This window comes from Corvus kubaryi, unplaced genomic scaffold (assembly GCF_017639235.1).
Source record: "Corvus kubaryi isolate FWS band 111438036 unplaced genomic scaffold, C.kubaryi_AGA036_p1.0 split3-73, whole genome shotgun sequence".
In the NCBI taxonomy this organism is placed as follows: Eukaryota; Metazoa; Chordata; class Aves; order Passeriformes; family Corvidae; genus Corvus; species Corvus kubaryi.
In genome coordinates, this window is record NW_024582091.1 from 4,802,171 (window position 1) to 4,825,800 (window position 23,630).

At 38.1% G+C, this 23,630-nt stretch overlaps 1 protein-coding gene across 3 annotated transcripts in view; it reads left to right on the top strand.

The window, feature by feature from the left end:
• Window positions 1-16,608, top strand: part of FAM83B (family with sequence similarity 83 member B) — a 56,045-nt gene extending 39,437 nt beyond the window's left edge. For all 3 annotated transcript variants that reach the window (XM_042016923.1, XM_042016922.1, XM_042016924.1), the window contains exons 4-5: window positions 5,024-5,148; window positions 7,219-16,608. In XM_042016923.1, the coding sequence (XP_041872857.1) occupies window positions 5,024-5,148; window positions 7,219-9,577 (2,484 nt within the window). In that variant the 3' untranslated portion in view covers window positions 9,578-16,608. The remainder of the gene's footprint in view (window positions 1-5,023; window positions 5,149-7,218) is intronic.
• Window positions 16,609-23,630: the final 7,022 nt, after the last annotated feature.

Sequence of the window (23,630 nt, forward strand, 5' to 3'; positions counted from 1 at the left end):
ATCTCTGTGGAAAGGGATCTAAGGCTCTGTCAATATCAAGCTCATTGTGAGCAAGCAGTGTGCTGCTCCTGCAGGGAAAGCCAACAGGCTGCTGGGCTGCATCAGCAAGGGCATCACTGGCAGAGATAAGGAAGTCACTCTACTCAGCACTTGTCAGGCCACACTTGGAATAGTGTGTTCAGTTTTCATCCCCACTACTTAAAAGAGATGTGGACAGGCTGGAGATGGTCCAGAGAAGGACCACAAAGATGATCTGAGGACTGGAAAGCTGTCATATGAGGAAAGGCTGAGAGAATTGAGTTTTTTCAGCTTTGAGAACAGAAAGGGAGACCTTGTCATTGTGTTCTAGTATGGAAAGGGAGGCTACAAAGAGGATGGCAACTCATTTTTTACAAGGAGTCCCATGGAAAGAACAAAGGGTCTTGAGAACAAGTTACTTCTGGAGAGATTCCAAGAGGAAATTTTGTCACAGTGAACAATCAGCCATTGAAATAATTTCCCCAGGGTAGTGGTGAATTCCTCAACACTGGACACTTTTAAGACTCAAGTGGACAGGTGCTGGGCCGTCTTGACCAGACTGTGCTTTTGCCAAGAAAGGTTGGATCAGATGATCCTCGAGGTCCAATCTGGTATTCTATGATTCTATGACCTATTTTATCTTACTAGAGAAGAGAGGCCCAGGATAATAAATAATATTAATAATGAGGAACAATATGAGAAATGTGACTATTTTTCCTTTAAAACTGTTAGGCTAACTGTTAGGTGGACATCCATTTTCTTGTTTGTGCATATTCTTGACAGCAAGTATGGGACGAGTAATGGAACACTGATAAAAGCCTACGAATAAAAAGTGCTGAAATGAAAAGTTTGAGACCGGTATACTCACTGTACTTACCTATCATATTGGAGAGATTTTACTAATGAAAATAAATGTGTAGTGGTGAATAATACTTCAGAATTTTAAATCATGGTCATGTGGCACTCTCTGGAATGCAAATATACAGAAAATGTACATAAAAAGAGGTTAGAGCTTGTTTCCTGTTCATTATTGGGTGTCATTTAACTGGATAGCACTGATGGCTGTCATTAAACTGCAGCCACTGGATGTTTTAAATGTTCCAGAGTGTCCTGTAAACTCCTCTTGGACAAGAGAGATCATCTGTTTGACTTCAAAACCCTCCATTCATAAATGAATGATTGCTTTACCTGCAGTGATGCAGACATGAGTGGCACACTGCTGTTAGGAGGAGAGTCCTATAGCCTGAGGATGAAACCCAGCAGGAGGGTGAAGCCCAGCATTTCATACCAGATGGGGCTTGTAATTCAGTATGTCTATGTTTACTGCTTCTAACCCCAAGTGGAATGCATTGTTGCCATATATCCTCAAATATGGTTTGTATTTTGGGTGATTATTAAAAGTGTGCATTCCTGGCACCTTAATTTGAGGCTTTGAAGCTGATGAAGAATGCTGGATGAACTGCACAGGAAAAGGAAATGTTGTGTGAGAAAGGTGGGCATGATCTCTGGTACTTGTCATGGTCCCATCTGGTAATGGATGACCCACCAAGGGACGAAAAGAGTTCAGGATCAGGGAATAGGATGGAAGAGTTTCAGGAGGAAAAATACTGAAGAGAGGGAAAACAAAAAAGGAGAACAGAGTGACTCTAGTGACTACAATTTTTTTAAACACCCCCAGGAATTTAATGTAAATCATCTTCTTCCTTTTTTACATATGCCTATTTAAAGTTATATTTCAACTTATGTGTACCTAAGGCAAAGCTTTTTTTTTTTGTGTATAGTATGGTAATTTGCAAGCCGTTAGACTTGGTTGTGCCTCCAGCATTGATTCCCAAGTGATATCCTGTCCAATGCCAGTCAGACCTTATCTCAGTAAGATTTGATGTGTTCAACTGGCATGTCTTTAGGCCAACTGTTACGGTTACTTGAAAATATGTAAGCTGCTCTCAAGTTACCTTTTTCAAATTAAAATGACATAAATATGATTAAATATAATTAAATATAAGTCTGAGATACACATATAATAACGTGGTATATAGAACTGGGCAAAACAGTCATCAAAGTAAATGCAAATTTCATTATTAATTCACAAGATTTGTTTTAAAATAAGGAGATACTATTATGATTATCTTTAGAATGGGTAAATTTTAGTATTTTCTTTTCTTCTTCTTCAGGAATTACTATTTCCATGGTGTTTATCTTTCAAATAAAAGCTTTTAATATAATTAGTTAAAACTTGAATAGCTGCTGGTGAAAAAATTATTTTCTTCAGTGGACTTGTTAAAAGTTCAACAAAATCACTTTGGAAAAGCACAAAAATTGACTTTCATCAATAAGAAAACTTCTAATTGGAATGCAGAAAACTTAAAGACTGAACATTAGGTTAGCAAAAGTGATTAGCAGTTAGAGGTGCAAATTTATGTTAACCTGGCATTCAGTAATGCAAATTGGGTTGTTACTAATTCTTTTGTAGCTGCTCTGAAAATAGACCCAAGCATCCACCTGTGTTTTCACTTTTAAAATTTTTGCCTTTCAAAATTTTACAGGACTTCTAGATAATAGTTCTTTTATTTATCTAATTAAGAGATAAACTTTATGTTTTATGTTTTTAGCACATTTGCTAGGCATATAGCTCACAAACAAAAGTAATTCTTAAATGCTGCCTTCGTACATTTTAACTAAGTTGAATTTGTGTTTGAACACAGCTTGACAAAAATGGTAAGTAAAAACTCACCTAACAGTGAATGAAATTTAAAGAACTTGAATAGCTTGAGTCAAACCATAATTTGCCAACTCTGCAACTTCTAAGTGTAACTCATTTGATAAAAGTTTCAAGATACCAACATTTAAATATGCACTGATTTAGAAAGCATGTGTTATTTGGAAATGTGCTTTCATTTCATGGATATTTTCTCCTAAGTTTTTGAATTTTCTGTTTGGAAAGATAAAAGTTCATTGGATTGTAGTAGATCTTATCCTTAAAACTACTGCTATATCCTTAAAGCTCTATCTATTAGAACTTTGTATGTTTTAGGTAAATGTAGACGTGCTCCCATAGATAATGAATGCTTATGTCACTGTATTGCAAACTCAGTCATACTTTATAGACTGGAATTTTAAATGAATTTGTAAGTTTAAACATCTCTACAGCTTCCTGAGGATGGAAGTGAAGAAAGAGATGCTGGTCTCTTCCCCCTGTTACCCAGTGACACGGTGCATGGGAGTGGTTGAAAGCCCCACCACAGGAGGTTTCGACTGGACATCAGGAATCATTTCTTTACTGAGGCAGTTGTTAAACAATGGAACAGGCTTCCTAGGGAAGTGGTCGATGCCCCAAGCCTGCCAGTGCTTGAGCGGTATTTGGACAATACTCTTAATAATTTGCTTTAACTTTTGGTCAGTCCTGAATTTGTCAGGTAGTTGGACTAGATGATCACTGTACATCCTTTCCATCTGAAGCAGTCCTATCCTATCCTATCATATCCTGTCCTGTCGTATCCTATCCTATCCTATCCTATCCTATCCTATCCTATCCTATCCTATCCTGTCCTATCCTACCCTATCCTATCCTATCCTATCCTATCCTATCCTATCGCATCCTATCGCATCCTTTCCTATTTATTTGATCCTCCTGATTCTGCTGGATTTTCCATGTGCACAGTCTTTTCCGTTTGCTTCATGGACAGCCCTTCAACCTATAGCTGACCTTTACAGAGCAAGTCTGCTGTGATCTGCAACCTGGCCGTGTACCAGCCCTGCGAAGCAAGACATTCTTGTCTCTTTACAGCTCTTACATTCCACCATTTCCATATGTACAGAGTATGTAATAATCATAGAGATTCTTGTTGTTTACTGCCAATGCTAAATTATGGATTTCACTCCCACTGGAAAACCTAGGGTTGGTAGAAAAACTATTCCAAGGCTAGAAACCACAGTAAATATTTTGATTATTCACAGTTATATTCCAAGCTACTTTTATGTCTTGTGAAGCATTTTGTGTCTCACAGTTAAATGAGGTAGATGCTTGTAGGTTGGTTTACTTTGAGTATAAATTTTAGTTTTTCTATAAGTAAGCACCTTTTGTGTAACAATTTCTGTTAAATGTGCTTTTTTTTCTATATCCCCATAAGAACTTTCTGAAAATTGTTACTAGTACAGTCCATAAGGTGTTGTAACAACTTCTTTCAATTTTTTTATTTCTATGAGCATAAAAAAACAAGGGACAGTGGGGAGAGAAAAAATACAAGATGCTGACTTAGCTGAATCTGTTTCATCAGTAGTCTGGGATAAAAATTGACCACATTTTTGAGATCCAACATGGAAAATTTCCCAAGTGCCATTTACTGAGTTTGCATGAATAAAACACAAAGCTTAATAGAATTCAGAATTAACTGCTGCACTGAGTTCGTGCTACCTATGCACGTGGTGTTAGCGTCTCTGAATTTAAAAATGTGATTGATCTCATGATGCAAAGCTGATAGAAAAATCTTACTGGTGGTAGAACTGCAAGGGATTCTGGCACCAAGTGGTATCGTTCAGTGGATCATCTCAGAGTATGGTATATGTATTTGTAGACACAGGAGCCTTGTTCAATTAAAATAAAAGCGATCCTGGCTCTTTTAGTGTTCTCTATGATTAGCTGAGATACTTGGAAATCTTACAAACATGCGCATCAGATAATGGAATGAATTTTTTTTTTACAGTAATAAACCTCTTTCCCTTGTTGAAGACATCTTGTGTCAGAACCTCATTTCTGAAGTGGTGGCTGTGGAAAAGTGGAGTTTCATTTTCTGTGGCCTAGGGAATCTCATCAGTCTTGAAGACAACAGTAACTGGCCATTTTGGGTCCCTAGGTGACAAGTTTGACAAGCATTTCATTCACTGCAGAATTTATTAATATGCAATAATGTAACTTTTCTTCTACTGTTCCTCTGAATTTTAGCCTCCTGGATGCTAAACATGGACTATAGTAGACCAAGTAAAGTATTTTGATTGTCTTTTTCAGAATATGAGGGTGCGGACAGTGAAAGGACAAGATTACTATTCTAAAACAGGAGCAAAATTCCATGGAAAAATGGAACAAAAATTTATTCTTGTTGACTGTAAGAAAGTCATATATGGTTCTTACAGGTAAGATCAATCACTGAAGTATCTGTAGCAAACCTGTCATCTCAGGTATTTGCTATAGCAAATTTGGGGGTTTTCTATTTGTGAAAATTCTTCTAGGGAAGCACATGGGTAAATTTGATTATGTTTTCTGTAATTTAACAGGTTTTTAATAGATACTTATTGCTAACTAGCCTAAGAGGTCCTCTGTTCATTTTTCACAAAGAAGAAATAAAGGATATAGGTTTTGCTACAGCTGGAGAGTTGCTAAAAAGAAAAAAAATCCTGATTTGTCTTATATTGTCTGAATTATTCTTGTTTAATATTCACTCCAGAAAAGGCTGTCAAAATTATTTCATAAACTGTCTTGGATAGTTCCTCCATCTAATAAATCTTATAAAGGTAACGTTAGAGACTGATTCTGTGTCTCTCTAGTATATGATGTCAAATTCAAAATTGCCCAAGTTAAGTCTCTCTCTATGTATGGCTAAGTTTCTTTATTCTGCTTTCCTTTATATTTCTAGTATATGTGTGCAAGACATAGGCTGGAAGAACTTACAGCCTTGCAGAGCTGGAAAAAACCTAAGTTAAAGCAGAGACAGTCTTAACTCACACATTATTAAATGTTTTTCTTATTTTCATGCTACACTTTTCCCATTTGTCCTACTGAGTTAGTTTCTGCCAGCATAGTGCCTGAGTGCCAGATCCACAGCTACTGCCTTTCTAGATTACCACGACCGTAAGCTTTTGAAAATCTGACCTTTTATTTCCTCCGAGGCTCAGCCAGCCCTAAATTCAGACTGACACATATAAATGGTAGTGAGGTAAGTGACAAGTTCATAAATGAATCAGGTTAAGCAACTGCAGGGACGGCCTGCATGCTTTGACATCTGCACCCAGTGTTATGATCTGTGAGAATGTGATAGGTTTTCTCATTCCATTTTGAAAAACAACACTGCTTGAACACCTTGCACCACAGGGGCTGGAATCACCAATTTCTGTAGAAATCAGGCTTTCTTTGTGGAAGAATCTAGTGATTTGTAACAGGAAAAACAAGTCTTTCTGAACTCTGTCACTGAACTAAATTTAAAGTTCAGGGTTTTTTTCAAATATTATGTGTTATTCTTAATTGTGAGAATTAATAGGAAAAAAAACATTCGCAGCACAATTTGATTTAATCTTGATACACTATAACTTCTTGAAAAATACAAAGACAGCAAAAAAACCCCTTAATCAGCAAGCTGGTTTTGTGAACAAAACAAACCTATTTTCTAACATCTAGAAGAAAAATGCAAATGAATAAATTCATTGATTTTTTCCTTTTTTTATGAAAATAGGATTTCAAAACAGATTTTTTCTTTGTTGTAATTTACAAATTGTATGCTTTACACACCATGATATTAGTCTTGTTTCAGCATCCTTAATGTACATATTAATTTATCTCATTTTGTAGCTGTAAAATAATTGCATCTACTTAGCTTTGACCTTGTGTTCAGTCTTTTACGGCAGGAAAGAGAAACATTTTCTTCATCAAAGCATTATCATTGCAATTAAAAGAAATTTTCATATCCAATCCAGTTTGCATACTAGAAAATGTAAACTTTTTAAAAATTCTGAGCTGATCTTTCTGAAAGTGTTTAGAATGAAGTGCATTCAAAATTGCTGAAGCACTCCTGCATGTTATCACAACATAATCACACAGTAACATTCTCTGACTGAAGAGTAAATACAGTGGGTATAGTTAGTCCTGCCGTAGTCTTTGTAGAAGTGATTTTGTTCCATTAGGTATTTGTACTTTACTGTTCTACATTTGTGAATACTTTTTTAGGATACTTTTTATAAGGGCAGTTATAAGAGTAGTTATAGACTCATTCCCGCTCCCACTGAAATCAGTGGAAAATCTCCAGCTGAGTTTAACTGGTATTAGATTAGACCTTCTGAGTCCAAATTACATGAATCATGCCCACAACTTATTTATTTAGAAGGTATTTTTACAAACCCAAGGTTTGTGTGAAAGCTTTCTTATCAAGAAGGACTAGTGTGATACTTTAGCTCAAAAGAACTGTATCTAATGGTCATTTGTTTTTCTTTCAGCTTCATGTGGTCATTTGAAAAAACCAACCTCAGTATGGTTCAAGTTATCACAGGACAGCTTGTGGAATCCTTTGATGAAGAGTTCAGGACACTGTATGCCCGTTCTTCTGTTCCTAGCTCATTTGCCCCAGAATTACTGCGAGTAAACAGTCGCAAGACACTCTGGGATAATGATACATACCAACACTCAGTGTCTTCCTTGGCTTCAGTTTCTAGCCAAAGAAACCTTTTTGGTAGGCAAGACAAGGTTCTCAAAATAGATCCTGTTTGGAAAACTCGTGGAAGATACGCAGTAAATGAAATAGATAAATATGGCTTGAGAAATCAAGCCTATAATAAGCAACCATTTAATCCAGGTTTTAATGTTCAAAATCCAATCCAGCAGTATCAACCTAGTGAAAAAAATGAGCACTGGAAGAGACATAGTTATGCTGGGGAGAAGCCAGAAAGGACACCTTACCTATTGCTCAACAGAGCTATTAACAGAACCAACAATTTACCAAATACTTGGAAGATGCCATCTGATAGCCTTAGTATTGTGTCATCATTACGAGGAGGATATGCAAATAACTACAATATGCCCCAGCAAAGTTTTGCTGATCAGTTCTCACGACCAAAGGTAAATCTTGCAGAGAGAAATTCAATTGTGCGGAGGTCTTTTAATGGGACAGATAATCATATCCGCCATCTGCAGCAGAGGATGCCAACCCTTGAGCACACAACAAAATCATTCCTACGTAACTGGCGAATAAAGTCATATTTGAATGATCAGTCAGATTATCCAGTAGAGTCTAATGGGTCAGCCTTGGGTGACAGGTACGATAGCTACGACACAGCTGAAAATATTAAAGCTCATGCACTGTACTCTCATTCTCGCTTGCGATCATCGTTGGTGTTTCAGCCAACTTTACCTGAACAGCAGGAAGTAAGCAGCTGTGCAAGTTCTTCAAATTCAACTATAATTGGGTCAGAAGGAAGTGCAACGCCTAAAGGGACATCTAACCATGCCCCAAGTGTGGAAAATGGAGTGGATAATATTTTAGAGGATCTTAGCACAAACTTTCCTCTTAAATCAGATGCACCAAAACCCCACGGAATTCAGATTGCAGACAACACAAAACCTAGTGTAAATTCAAATGCAGCTGGTGACTCATCACTGTATCTGTACACAACACTCTGCACAGACAAACATGCAGAAAATTTGAAGAACCTTCAAAATGAAAATATGCTCAAAAGGAGAAGTTTTCCCATGTTTAATTCAAAGTCCATATTGGATCCTGGTACCAACAAACATGCATCCAATTATGTTTACAGCACATTGACTAGGCATAGACTTAAGCAGCCAGTTAGTCCAAAACTTCCAGGAGAAATGCTGAAGAGTGCTAAAAGTTTGCATAGTGTGACCAACCACTTGCCACAGGAGGAAAAGGACATGAAAGGAGAGCTAAAGATTAGCCCGACTGCTAGCAAGGCAATCTCCATGGCGGCTCTCACTGAAGCCAGCAGGGAGGAGTCTAGTAAGGATTGCACATCGAAGAAAGAAAGTAAGAATTCCCCAAGTTTTCTGAAGAAAGGATCCCAGAAACTGCGGTCACTTCTTAATCTCACGCCAGACAAGAAGGAAAACTTGTCAAAAAACAAAGGCCCTGCCTTTTACAGAATGTGTAGTAGTTCTGACACATTGGTTTCTGAAGATGAGAATCAAAAACCAAAGATTTCTGAAAATAAGGCAGATTCTTCCCCAAGGAGAAAAAGAAATTCATCATCAACTTCTCAAGGTAGTTTGAACAGAAGTAAAGAAGATGTCACCGGGAGTCCAACAAAATCTCCGAAGTCTCCAAAATCGCCAAAATCTCCAAAACCTCCATCTGAGGAGAGCAATAAAAAATGTCCTCTCTTGTGCCCCCTTGAAAGTAAGTTCATAGAAACTGCAGGAGATGCATCTACCCCAAGATTTAATACAGAACAGATTCAGTATCAAGATGCAAAGGAAATATCCATGAATACTACTTCTGAAAGTGCTCCTGTTTCTGCTCTTCAAAGAGCAAGTTCAATGACATCACAGCTGGCAGGCTCAAAACACCAAGAGGAGCTGAGATCTCGTTTGAGTGAGAGGCGTGTTTATAGTCGCTTTGAGCCATTCTGTAAGATGGAAAATGCCAGCCCACCTGCAGGAAATGCAGCCAACAGCAGTTCACATCTAGCAGATAGCAAAAGCAAGACCTTAGGGAATAATTATGGCAGGAGTAATCACATGGTCACCTACAACTCAACTGCTTACCACCCATTGCAGCCTAATGAAAATAAGCTGAGAGGATTTATGCAAAAGTTTGGGAACTTCCTACACAAAAACAAGTAAAAATTTTGTCGATTATATTGAAATACAGCAAGACTGGCAAAGCTGGTCATGATCTTAACTGGACAAAGACTTGTGGCTAACTTTTGGAGAGCTTACTTGGATTTCTTCTTCGGTCTAGGACATTGGAATGGATGTACATATTTTTAAAAATAATTATTCTAGAATTGTTATACTTAAATCTTTCCAGAAATTCTGTGTCCAGAAGATGTCTCAAGGCAGTTGTTTATAGTGTTGATATTGTAAGATTTATTTTATACATTTTCCTTATGAAGAAAATACATTCTAGCATATTGTAAGATTAATAAGCATGGGGTAAAAAAGATGGGGGATGTTTTTAAACTGCAGATAATACTGTTTCCAAAGATTTCCCTTCAAAAATAGGATAGCACTAGGAATAGTGAATTGTATTTTTCAGCATTTATGTACACTTCCAAATGATAAACACAAGTGTTAATGCATTGCATGTTTCTTATCTTTAATTGAAAACCTCTTTTGGGTTTCATCTTGTTAATAGTTTACCTCATAGCAGCTATTGAACTGTTTGGGCAGCAGATGGATCTATCTTACTTTATTGAATTTTCCGTGTAATATGATATTTTTCTGAAGTATTTGGCATACAGATTTGAAAGTGACCTTAATCTGAGTTTTCACAGACTTGTTTACGTGGTTAAACTAGTGTGAATGTAGAATGAACATTAAAAAAATGATTTATAAAAAAAAGTGCCTTGAACATAACTTACAATTAGTTTAAATTTCAGTGGATTAATTACATTTGTACAGCGTGCCAGTATTCTGTAATGTCTTCTTTAAAAAAGCTTTTTTATTACATTTTTCTATTTGGTGTTTAAAAAAAAATTTCTATGGACTTCCGCTTCTCAGGTAAGTTTTTGAGTTTCACATGCAGCAGTTTTAAATGTTTTAAATGTTGCCAGATCTGTTTGCAACTCTGGCTTTAAAGGCCTTATGTCAGGATGACTTTTACAAGCCCACAAGGAATTAGGCAGCTAAAAGTAAGATTTGTAATAATCACCACATCAAACAAGGCACCTTTCCTAAGCCAAAGAGAGTATCAGTGAAGGGTGATAGTAGAAAATGTTAAACTTAAGTGATGGGATTGAGACACCTAACTGCATTCTAAGGGACACGTTTGGTTTATCTGATCCTCTGTGTCATAAAAAATTTCTCGAGAATAGGTGACTGCATGTTAGTGCTTATAAAAACAGATGTGGTGATGTGTTTGGGCAGCAGCATGGCATCCACGTCTCATCTGCAGTGTACGGAACATCCAACTGGCTTACCCCATCCTGGGTATGAATTTTGTGTCATAGAAGGACTCCATAATCATTTAGCTGCAAGATTCTCTGTGACAGTTTCGTTCCAAATTCAGAATTTTTTGAAATTTCACTGCTGAAAGCTTAGAATTCTTATACAGATCTTCATGTTTCAGGAGAATGTTTTAGGAGACAAGTTCAGTCTTAGATCTGAAAGGTCCCACAGTGTTCTATGGAGGAGTCCACCATGAAGGCTTGGCATTCTTTAGAAAGAAATACCAAAAAGGCATTTCATGCACCAGTTGGATGAAGTTCATTTGTCTTATCCACCTGTGGCCCTGGGAATGGATTTTACATGGAAATCTACTTCTCGCTGAGAATCTGCTCTGGTTCCCATGAAGTCACCGTGGTTATTATCGGTGATTTCAACTAAGCAGCTTTTTATTCTTTCTCAGGCAACTTTATTAGGGTTCATGCATCATAGCAGTAACTGTTTCATTGTGGGGGTGCTTATTATTTATGAGAGTGACAAAGACTTGCATGTCAATCCTCTGCTGAAAGTTTAGGTCTCTCTGTTACCTGTGATCACAAAAGGTGTTATAAATTTCTTGGTGAACACTGGTAACTGTTCACTTCTTGATGAAATGCCATAGTTAGTATTTTTCCCAAATGAACATTTATACTTAAATATTCTGTTCCAACAGAGGTAGCATGTTCATACCCAAGACAAGGAGTGTCTTAGTACTTGAGGCATGTTTTCAACATAGGCACACGTACCTCCACAGCTACGCAGCCAACAGCAATGCCATACTGTACTTTTTAAAGCACTTCATAATTTTTAGTCAGTCAGACATTTGTCCAGGATAGTATCTGAATTGAAGTGCAAGTGGTGCTAAAAATGATAGGGGTAGTTTTAGGAAGATCTTTAGTTTTCCTTCCTATTCTGACATACACTTGTAGGCAAACCTGTATTTGGGAAGGAAATGAGAGGGAGAACAAGGGTCTTGGGATGAGTTTTGAAGTGACGGTGCTTTCCATATTGTCATAAACTTTGGGAAATCTATACTGATGCAATTTGGAAATATTTTACTGTATTTTTCAAAGTAGATTGCTAATTGAAGTGTCCTGATAAGGCAGATATTTTAATTTACCAAGTCATCTGTGTTTGTAGATATATACTGCTGGTTTTTATCTGCACAGAAGATTTAGAGCCTTCAGTGAAGAGCCTGCTTGTAGACTTGATAGTGCAAAAAAAAATCTTGGTAGAACTAGCTTTTTTCCATTTTCAGATCTCTTCTCAGAGTTCCCACATAGGAATGGTCTGCATTAAGGCTTGATCCGAGGTTAATTGACATGAATTCCACAGACCTCAGGGGAAGTAGGATCAGACACTTAATGTACGGACATCACTATTTTAGAAATGTTACAAGACCCAGTGCTGCTTGGGGAGGATAAGGCTCTGCTTGACACCATGGGAAGACCAGCCTGATGCCCTGCCTGCAGCTACAGCTTTGAAGGTTGGGAAGCCCATTGGGGAGCTCCACAGGTGCTGCAAGGACCAAGTGTTCATTTGTTCCCTCCAGAACCTGTGTTTGTGGGAAAATGTTCACCAGTACTGTCTGATTTGCCTCACGTCTCCATGGGAACCCAGTTGTCTGTCAAATTAAAAGGAAAATATAGGGGTCAAAAAACACGTTGTATCTGCAAAGAAAAAGGATGTGCATATTTCTGGAGGGAAAAGTTGGAGTTTGCTTTTTTGAACTTCTTTTTCCCAAAGCTTGTCTTGATGTTTCTGCCTTTCCAAGGAGATGCATTTCGTTCAGTGTGTCCTAAATGTGCTTTGCATGTTAAAATTTTCCACCCTGCACACACCCAATGCACTCCCAGTTTTGTAAGGCTGTGAAGTAATAGCTGTTGCCATGCATGACGGCCACTTGGCCACATGGCTTGGGAGTTGTGAAATCCAGAAGAAATGTCGAGTCATTCCCACATTAAATAAAACTCCATTAGCACTGTCACACATCTCTGAGGGCAGCTCTGTGAAAGCTGGTCAGAGTTAGGCAGTGCTGAGAGTGGCCCTCAGGAGCATTGTCGGGAGCAGAGGGAAGTGCAGCTGGGAGATGCAGGCTCTTCATACAGTGCTCATTCAGTTTCTGTCATAAATAAACCACCCCTGCATACAGTCATAATACACAGTGAATAACTTGCTTCATTTCTTCAGCCTCCTAATAAACAGCTTTTACTGCTTCTCAGATTGCAAAATTGTTGGTTGTTCTCTTATTAATGACCTTGCACTGCACTCTTTATTCATGCTAACAAACACGAACTAGATGTGAAGAAAGGTTATAAATCAAGAAGAAGTAAGTTGCCAGCTGTCTAATAAATGAGGGGAGTAGTACTTGTGACAAACCTTGAGAGAAACAAAAAGCTTATCAGGCACTGCATGTTTGTGCATAGGTGAAAAATTGCTATTCAAAGACAACAACTGTTTGATCATTTTTCAGCTTTCTGAAATGTATTTAAAAATGTTGTGGCTTATAAGACATTATAAAAAAATAATACCAAAACCTGTTGCAGGGCAGTATAAAAATAGAATTTAGATTGACTCTACTAAGCTGTATGATAAATACATATCTTTTTTCATTTGTAACATTATGTGGGGTGAGTTTTACAGCCAACAAGTAGCTTTGCAACTGTAATGCAGAGGGATCTGTACGGTTACTATGGTACTCAGTGTAATTTATTCCCCATATCAATGTTGTATTGCACAGTACAGTACTTAGGGGTTTTTTAGTTTGTTTTCATTTAAGTCAGGATAGTTAGAGCAATATAGAGCTGCAGTAATTCATGGGTAATTGAAGCATGTTCCTCCCATTTTGTCTTCACTTGCGTAAGTACATATTCCATTGGAACCCCAGTGACAAGAGAGGAGACCGCAATGATCAAAAGACTGTCATGCCATTTCATTCCTATCTCAGAGAGGTGCTTACAGAGATGTCTGGGTACCTTTATATAGGGTCTGAAATCTTTCATAATTTTCAACTCTAAGAGTTACAGTTAGGTCTACAGTTTTCACATTTTGATATGATGCCGAAGATGTTGCATGTTCTGAGAATGCTTTTCTGTACTTGGAAACAGGATGGAAGAAAACATTTGCTCTTGGAGAGCTCAGAACAGGGCTCCTTTGCTGTTAAGCAAACCTAGTAGTTCTGATTTTTGCTTTTGTGATGTTGACTAATTTAAGTCATAAAACTTGTGCTCCAGACCCTTCACCAGCTCCATTGCCCTTCTCTGGACACTCTCCAGCACCTCAATGACTTTCTTGTAGTGAGAGGCCCAGAACTGAACACAAGTGTTCAAAGTGTGGCCTCACCTCACCAAGCACAGGAGCACAATCGCTGCCCTGGTCCTGTTGGCCGCGCTATTGCTGATCCAGCCTGTCCAGATCCCTCTGCAGAACCTTCTTACCCTCCAGCAGATCAACGCTCCCAGCCAACTTGGCATCATCTGCAAATTGTCTGAGGGTCCATGTGATCCCATCATGCAGATCGTCAATAAAGATATTAAGCAGGACTTGCCCCTACACTGAGCCCTGAGGAACACCATTGTGCAGACTGCCAATGGGAATTAATTCCATTCGTCACCAGACCATCCAGCCAGTTTTTTACCACAGGAACAGTGCACCCATCCAAGCCATGAGCACCCAGTTTCCCCAGGGGAGTGTTGTGGGAAATGGTGTCGCTGGCACCGAGGTCAGAGTGGAGAGTCCTGTAGTTTTCTGCATCCTCCTCTGGTCCTTGTAGGTTGACTTCACGTTTGCCGACTTCCAGTCACCTGGGATCTTCCCAGTTAACCAGACTGCTGGTAAATGAAAGGGGCTTGGTGAGCACTTCTGCCAGCTCCCTCTGTACCCCTGGGTAGATTCAATTCAGCCCCATAGACATGTGTGTGTATCAGGTATCTCACCATCTCCTCTTGGATTATGGGGGTTTCATTCTGCTCCTCATCGCTGTCTTCCAACTCAGGGGGCTGGTACCCAGAGAGCAACTGGACTTACTAGTAAAAACTGAGGCAAAGAAGGCATTAGGTACCTCAGCGTTTTCTTCATTCTTTGTGACTATGTTTCCTCCCCACACCCAAGAAAGGATAGAGATTCTTCTCAACATTCCTGTTGCTGAGGTGTTTATAGAAAGCTTTTTTATTGTCTTTTATGGCAGTGGCCAGGTTAAGTTCCAGATGGGCTTTGGCCCTTCTACTTTTCTCCCTGCAAAGCTTCACAATATCCTTGTAGTTGTCCTGAGTTGCCTGTCCCTTCTTCCAAAAGACATAATGCTTTTTTTTTTAATTTTTTTTGTCATATATATCTTTGCGGATTTTTTCAAAATCTCTCTGTGTATTTCTGGAGGAGAATCTGGTTTGCTAAAAATTACTTGACATCCCTTCACAAGAAGCTTCTGTGAAGGCTATGCATCTTTTACCATATATGTTAAAGTATCTAAAAATTCAATGGTTAAGTGCAAAAGATAGTTGCAGGGAAAACTAATAATTTCTGATGCAGGGGCCATGATACATGCTTATTTTGACAGTGTTGCTTCCATGTGTAAGTACAGCTGAGAGAAAAATTACTTCTTTTCTCTCCAGAACATAGTTGAAGTAGAAATATTTGAAAGACTGAGCACCAGTGAGAATATTTTATTCTGTTTGAGAAATGAATGCAACTAGTTAATTAGCATTCAAACACTGGACTCCTACATGTCTGTTCTACGTCTGTTCTTTCCTCATTTAGCAATCACCGTACTCAAAATTCAGACTGATCGTCTAAAGCTTCCCAAGCTCTTGAATATTACTCTGAAGAACTATTCCAATGAGGCATTAAAAACATGCTTAGATTTTTAAACTAGGCTATCCCAGGATAAAGCGTACCAGGCATATGTGTTTTGTTAGATTTTGGTGTGAAACTCAGAGCAATCCCAGCTGATGTAGTGTGGGTAACTGTTGACTGTGTAGTTCCATTTTTTTGTTTGGGTCATGTGTAATATTGACCCATGGCAACACCACTTTTAGGCATCATGTCTGATATGTTTCTTTCAAATGTCACATGTGCTGGTATGAAAATATTATTCTGATTTCAGAGTTTAGATTAATCTAAAGCAGAGTGTGTGGATCTGTGATGATCCATAAGATTTCAAAAGAGGATATGGATGTGAATTCGAATTACTAAAAAAACAGACAAAACTAAAAAGTATATGCAGATATCTTCACATACAGCAAAAGAAACAAGTAAAATCAGAAGATGAAATCACAAGTAAATATTAATAATGTTTTACCAGTTGAATATTTTACCAGTTGAAAATGAAAGCTGGTGCACCAACATGGCAGGAAACATAATTATCAGATACTCTCTGATTAAAAAAAGCTGAGAGACACTAATCTAGATAATGCAAAAGAAGAATGAGGGATGCTACAAATACAGAAGACCCAGAATGGATTTTCCTGAGTAATTTTTGGGGGGTGGGGAGCATGGGAAAGGAATTCCATCAAATTGGTTTTGGTACTGACAGATGTAAAGGACTGTGCTGGTTTCATTTAAAACTACTTGATATGTAAACTTTTTTTTTCCTAAGATGGAATTCCTGTATTACATAGCAGCTATGTTATGGATATACTGTGTATGTAAAAATACAGCCCAAAAATTGCCTTGACATAATTTATTACTTTTATTTTTTACCAAATAAAATGTTTCTTTTAAAGCTCAGCTCATTTCGGTGTTCAATTCTTCATTGACTCATACTGTTACTAACATTTCTCATTCAAAATATAGAACATCTTTTTAAAAATGCTGACATCAGAAATGTTGAGTGAAATGTTACAAATTGAGGTCTCAAAGCTGGTTTGTGGTAGCATCCTCTCTGCAGAAGTGTTGCGCCTTCTATGGGACCTAGAGCTCACACAAACCACAGAGAAAGGACCAAAGCCAACATCACTAAAATAAAATATCTGGAATAAAATATTGCTGTAATATAATGAAAGTAAGTGGAATCAAAAATGTAGGAGGATAAGGTCCACAGTGTTAGTGTCCACGTTTTCTTTCAGAGCCTTCTATCACTTCCTTGCTCTAATATTTTGGGTTTGTTTGCCTTCCTGTTAATTCTGCCTTGCCAGTAGTGTCAGGTTCAATAGTGTTTTTTGTTTCCTCCTAGCTCTGCCTTAATTTCCTCTTCCCTATTTAAATGAAACATCTTTCAGAAATCTTTTTGCCTATCTATTGCATTGTACTTGCTACTGAAAAAATAATTTGCATCACACGGCTCGTGAGAATTAACTTCTGACAACTGCATGCATGAGTTGTACAATGGGATAGCTCATGAGAAATTGATTTTGAATCCTGAATATTTGCTCAGTGCAGTAGAAAACATAGTAGCCTTTCTGAACAGCTTATGATCTATATTTAGACTTAATGGAGGAAGGAGATGAAGAGAAAGAGAAGTTTGCACTTTTTCAGTTATAAAAGGTTATAGAACATTGAGGTGATTACTCATTTACCACATATGAAGAGTTTGTGGGGCTGTGGTGTCTGCAGGCACCCATGCACATACCTGTGCGCATAATACTGAGGCTCCTACTTGTACAGGAACTTCCACTTACATTGTAATTTAAGTAAAACTCATCGTGGTTCATTGAGCTCAAGTCTTTTCTCAGTTGCCACACACAAAAGTCATTATAATAATTACTACCTCGTCTCCTTTCCTCACTTAGGACAAATACAAACTTACCCTGCCAGCAAGTCTGCATGCAGCATTTCAGCATTGCTAGGTAAATATATAAAAAACAAAACAAAACCTTTTTCATTTTTGGGGCATATCAATTGGGTTGAGAAGGGAGGTGTGCCTATATCCTAATGAGGACAAGACTGATGGATGTATGAATAGGGGATTTCTGGCAGGAAAGTACTTGCATGCCAGTCATTACTGAAAGTTAAAATGTGACACTTTTCGACAAAACTTATTTGAAAATAAGAATATTTAGAGTTATGGCAGAATTACTTGATTATCCAAGAATTCCTTGTAGCTGAGTAAGAGCTGTCATCCCGTTTTGGCAGATGGGAAGCCCAAGGCTTCACTGCTCTTGCATGCCAGAGCAGCTGTGGGTGCAGACGTGGGTGTCTCCTTGTTTTACTTCCATTCAGTTCCACTGCCTTGAATTTACCAATAATATGGTGACTTGGAGAGTCCATTTCCAGGTGTGCAAATTGGGTCTTGTTTAGCACAAGCACATTACAAACTAAAATGTTGCTAAAGTCTGTATCCATATGTTGGACTCAATTATCTCAGAGGTTTTTTCAACCTAACTGATTCTGTGATTCTATTAAGTGCCTGTAAAATGGCAGATCTTTTCATATATACTAAATGGCCTTTCCCCATGTATCTCAAAAATTACAAACTTTCACACTGTATTTGTGACACACAGGTATTTTTATCTTGAAGTAGTGACTAGTAGTACTTGGAGCACTCTATTGTGATAAATGCCAGTAAGTAGACAACCCTTAAACAACAAAAACGATTAACCATTACTCTGTGTGTGCAGTGGCCCATTTCAAATCAGTTAGCCATGGTCTTCACAATTGTTCTACTTAACTTGCTTATCAAAACAAAATTATCTCGGTGCTTTCTAAGGTAGGACAGGCAGTTGGCTCTTAAGTCTGTTCAAGTCCATGTATGCCTACAGCAAAGTGATGCAGAGGACTCAGCCTGTGAGTGCATGTCAATGGGGCAGATGGGCCTTGGAGTCAGGATGTTCTTAGAACCCCCTCATGATTGTTTCCCTAATCAAGAACATTACAGCAATCAATACAGGCTGTAGGGAAGCAGATGGTTGCCATGTGCTTATTCTCACACTTGTAACAGCCAGAGAAGTGCTGTAAAGATGTCATGCACACCTCAAGATTCATATCCTCTGCTCCTCCTCCTCTGATCAGAGCAGAGGTTTGGGGGAAAAAACACAAGAACTGGAGGAAAAGCGATCTGGGAAGATCAGAAGCCTGTTTGGCAGCAGATTTTTTTTCTTACGCCACATAAAAAGCCTTTAGGAGGACAGCATCTGTCACTGGTTACTTGACACTTAAAGAAGTAACCTGCTGGGTTTTAGTTACTTCGTTGACACCCATCTCAGGCGTATACAGTCCCTGCAAATTCTTAGTGGTGGGAGGAATATTCTGGAGAAATGTCATTGTATACAGCCTCTTTTCAGCCGGGTTACTTACAGTGGTGTCTCTCTGCCATTGTCCAAGGGATCACGCCATTGTCGAAGAGATTGTGCCATCATCCTTGGTGCTTCACATGATTGGGCAGAGACAGGATCACAAATCATGGATCTAGAATAGTATCCTTCTCACTTGTTGGGAAGATGTCAGCTGTGAAAGGGAAGCTTGTTTTGCTCTGCAGGTTTCAAGAACAGATGTTCTGCAATCTAGATTTTTTTTTAACTGAATTTCCTTTTTTTTCATGCACAATGTGCAGACTTCAAGCAATAAAACTTCTCAAACAATAAAGTGTTGAACTTTAGGAGATTATAAGCAGAATTAAGGTTTTGCCTGAAGCATTTTTGTACATTTTTTTCCCCACCGCACCACAAATGTGGCCAGAGAGAAAAAAAGCCATGAAAATAAGAGTAAACCAGAAGGCACCTTTATATCTCATACTTGCTCATACTTTTTCCTAACAGGACTTCTGTGCTATCTATTGAATTTATGCCTCTGCTGCAAACCTGTGGGCTCATATTACTCCTCTTACACTGCCCGTCAAACCCACTTTTCACAGACTTGTTTAGTACTGCTTTTATCATATTCTTTCACCCTTCTGAGAAAAGCGTTTTCTACATGGGAATATATTTTTTCTGAGGAGTATTACTTGTTACAGAGCTATTATTTTGAGAGTTTTCTATACATCCATGCATACATCCTCACATGAGCTTGTTTTCCATCTCAATCAGTTCTATAGACAAGTTTATTCAACAATGGTCTGTAATTCAAAAGAGATTACTTTCTCAGTAGGTAAAAATTTACAGTCTATAATCTTTAGGTTAATAGGGAATATTTTATTCAGTCAACAAGCCAGTAATTTGTTTGGATTATTTTTCAGATCACTTATTTATAACAATGTTAATCTCATGACCTTGAGAGATTAATAATAAATGAAGTTTATAGCTGACAATTTAAATTCAAACAACATTTACTTCACCTGCATTTCCCTGAGCAAGAAGTATTGTATGTTTCTTTATTTTTTTGTAAATAAAATCCTAATTTTTTTACTTTTAGTTTTTAATTTTCTAAAATCAAAAGTATTTTATTAATTAATAGATCTTCTTCCTTTGAATTTTAAATAACTCACTCCAATACCATGACTGTCTTGGGTTCCAAAATTATAGAAACACAAGAGACATGACTTTGCAAATTTTATGTACCTGAAGTTTCAAGGGGAATATCATTAAGCATATTTTAGCATGCTCCTTCACAAATAATGGAATGCTTTCTCCTCTTATTGAGAAACAAGAGCTATTATGCCCTTGAATTCTTTAGAAATACTTTTAATGTGAGAGGAAATGTGGGTCAATGCATTTCTATCATAATACTTGTGTGCATGTCTGTAAATCTCTTAATTAAATGTGAAAAAGAATCATAGGGCAGAAAGAGATGTTAGTCCTCCATTTGCTTGAGGCAGCCAAAATGTACATTGGCATATTTTAATTCCCTGCCAGCAGCAAGCCAAATTAGCAGTGCTTCAAAGTGACAAACAAAACAAGGTCACAACTAAAAATCTCATAAAGCCCAGGCTACCATTTCACACAGAGCACTTCACTTACCTGTGCCTCTAGTCTTTAAGCATGAATCTCAGAAAATTACAAAAGCTAGACCTCTCTGTTATTTTCATGAGCAGAGAGCAGAGTTTGCCCACACTGAGCAGCAGAGATGGGGCAGAGCCCGTCCCAGCAGGGTGCTCAGCACACAGTGCGATGGAGTACCTCACCTGGCATTTTTAGTGTTTCCCAGTAACTGCATGGACTCCTGTCAAAATGCTCTGTATGTATCCCCTACCCTCCCTATAATTGGTATTAATGTTTAATTTGAGTGTGAAGCTCAAACCTGGAGATAGGAGACCCGTATCCTGTTCTGACTCACGCACTGTCAAGTTAAACATTTAGAAAATTCAGTCCCAAAATCTTTTCTCTTGGTGCTGATGAATGACCACACCAGGCTTCAGCAAGATTGCTGTTACTGGCAGGGAGGCTGTTCGAGAAACTGAAACAATCTTCCTGAATATCACAAAAAGGGAAAAGCAAAAAAAGTCTCTCTCATCAATATTTTTTATGTTCCTTTTCGTGTGGAAGCAGACTGTTGTGGCAGGGAGAAGTGCTGAGGAGGCCAGAGCAGGAGCCAGTGATGTGATTTGTTACTACTCTGTTGGAAAGCACACAAAGTGACACAAAACCATAAGAAGCAGGAATCTGACCTCATCAGTACACTGAGTTAATACCTATTCCTGTAAGCACTTCTGAGAAATCTCAAGCAGGTCTGTTCTGTGGTGTTCCTTGTCTGATGAAAATTTCACAGATCAAAAACACACAATCACAATAAAGGACCTCGTCTTCAGTTTTTCCCTCATTTCCTGAAAGAAATTTCTTCTCTCCTTACACTGCTACCCATGCATTTATGGGTCCAGCACAGCATCAGCATCAATGCATAGTGATACTCCAGAGAAATATGCAAGCTACAGTCAATTTTGCAGGTATAATGAGACTGCTAAAGTATCTGAAGTGCCACAGTTCGCAGCCTGCTCAGATATCTCTGCTCTTTAACATTGGCAAAAGTATAGACACAGTTACTGAAGAGATGACAAAGCTGGCATTTAAACCACCCCCACTTTCTGAGGTTCAGTGTCAATGTCCCAGTGTGACAGTAGTCTTCGTATGATAAGCGATTATATCTCATGATATTTTATACATATCATATTTATATCATTAAATGAATAATCAGTCAATACTTAATACTGATTTGTTCGATCTAACAAGGTAGTAAAATGGCCCAGAATAAAGTGCATATTATTAAACAGGCCTGATTTTGCAGATGGTTCCTTACTGACCTTCAAGTAAGAATGGAGTGTTCTTTGAGGTTTACTTTAGCTAGTAATCAATTACAGGAAATGATACTTAGGAAACACGCCGTTAATTTGCTTTCAGTATGGTGGTGATGCAGATGTAAAAGGATCAGCACCAGAAAAATGGGTACGGAAAACCACAACCTGATGACACAGTTTTTCAAGCATCTTTTTGGTTTTGCTTTTAGTTTGGATTTTCTTTTTGTGTACATGATGCATATTCCCTGTATAGATGAAGAACTGAAAACCAATCATAAAGTAAAAGTAGTGTGAATGAATGCATTCTGCTTGCTGTAAAACATAGTCAATAATATATTCATTATTTCCAGCTAATACTATAGCCCACAGCTGCTACATCTAAGTAACACTGAGGCAATTTCCATGCTGATTTACACCTAAGAGAGGGCAGTTCCAAGTCCTGATTTTCAGGATGGGCAATATTTTTAAATTAAGTTCTGGACTAGCACGTGGGAGATAAGGATTCAGCAGCTCTTACACAGGTTTCCTACGTAGCCAAGTAGGATTTGATTTCGAAACACATTATGCAACCCTATTTTTCTGTCTTTTGTTTGTCCTCTAAAATAAAGAAGCAGAGACAGACACAAAGACCAAAAGGCAGGATTCCTTCTTTCATTGACCTAATTTCTCAATCAACAGACACCTCTTCTCTTGTCCTTACCTGTTTTACTACCGGATTGCTCATCTTCATCAGTGGTGCTCCTACAGGGGTAATCCAGGGGGAGCTACTAGTTCTCCCTCGGCTCCATGCAGACTTTCTGTATCAACCAGGGACAAAGACCAGGCATAGATGGATGAATCAGGTACCTTGAATGCAAAACAAGGAGAAAAGCTTAACTGAGAAACTTTAAATGCAGAGATGTGAGAAAGGTGAGGTGACTGTCTCTCTGCCAGCAAGATCTGGGCCCATTAGGGGTGACTAAAGCAGAATTTAGGTGGTCAGAAAACTGTAATACTGACAGCTTATGTGTCTGCAGTGACTTTCTAGTCTGGAAGAAACCAGGCTGGCTTTTGACGCTTAATAATTTAGATCAATGTGAGTAAAATGGGTGTTATGCTGGAGGTACTTTAGTTGGTATAGTTTCTGGTCCATTTTTGCCCTTCCCTGTACATAGCAACTACACTGTAAAAAGAAAAGAAAAAAAGACAAAAGCAAAACAAAACAGACAAAAAAAAAACCACCCAAAAAAACCCCAACAACAAAAACCAAAACACCTCTAAAAACCAAAACACCTCTAAAAACCAAAACTCTCTTGCCTTTACCTGTCTGCATCATACCAGGGACAAAATGCAATACATCTCCTGTGCCCATGGTACAGCTGGCTGCTGCAATCTCATATCTTTTCTGTCTAGACAGTAAAAAATCCTAAATTGCTCCTTAATGTATCCCTTTTTAAAATTTTCTGAGTTATACTCATTATAACCTTCAGAAGAGAGTGATGAATAAGTTTCTCCTGCTTCTCACTAGGTGAATCTACTTCTGTAACTTACAACTAGGTTTATTTTAATAGTTTGGGTGTAACTTTACAGCTTTGTGAAAAAGACAGAAACAACTGTGCTGTGTAAATATCTTTAATATTGATCATTGCAATTTGCAGCATTTGCAGCAGTATA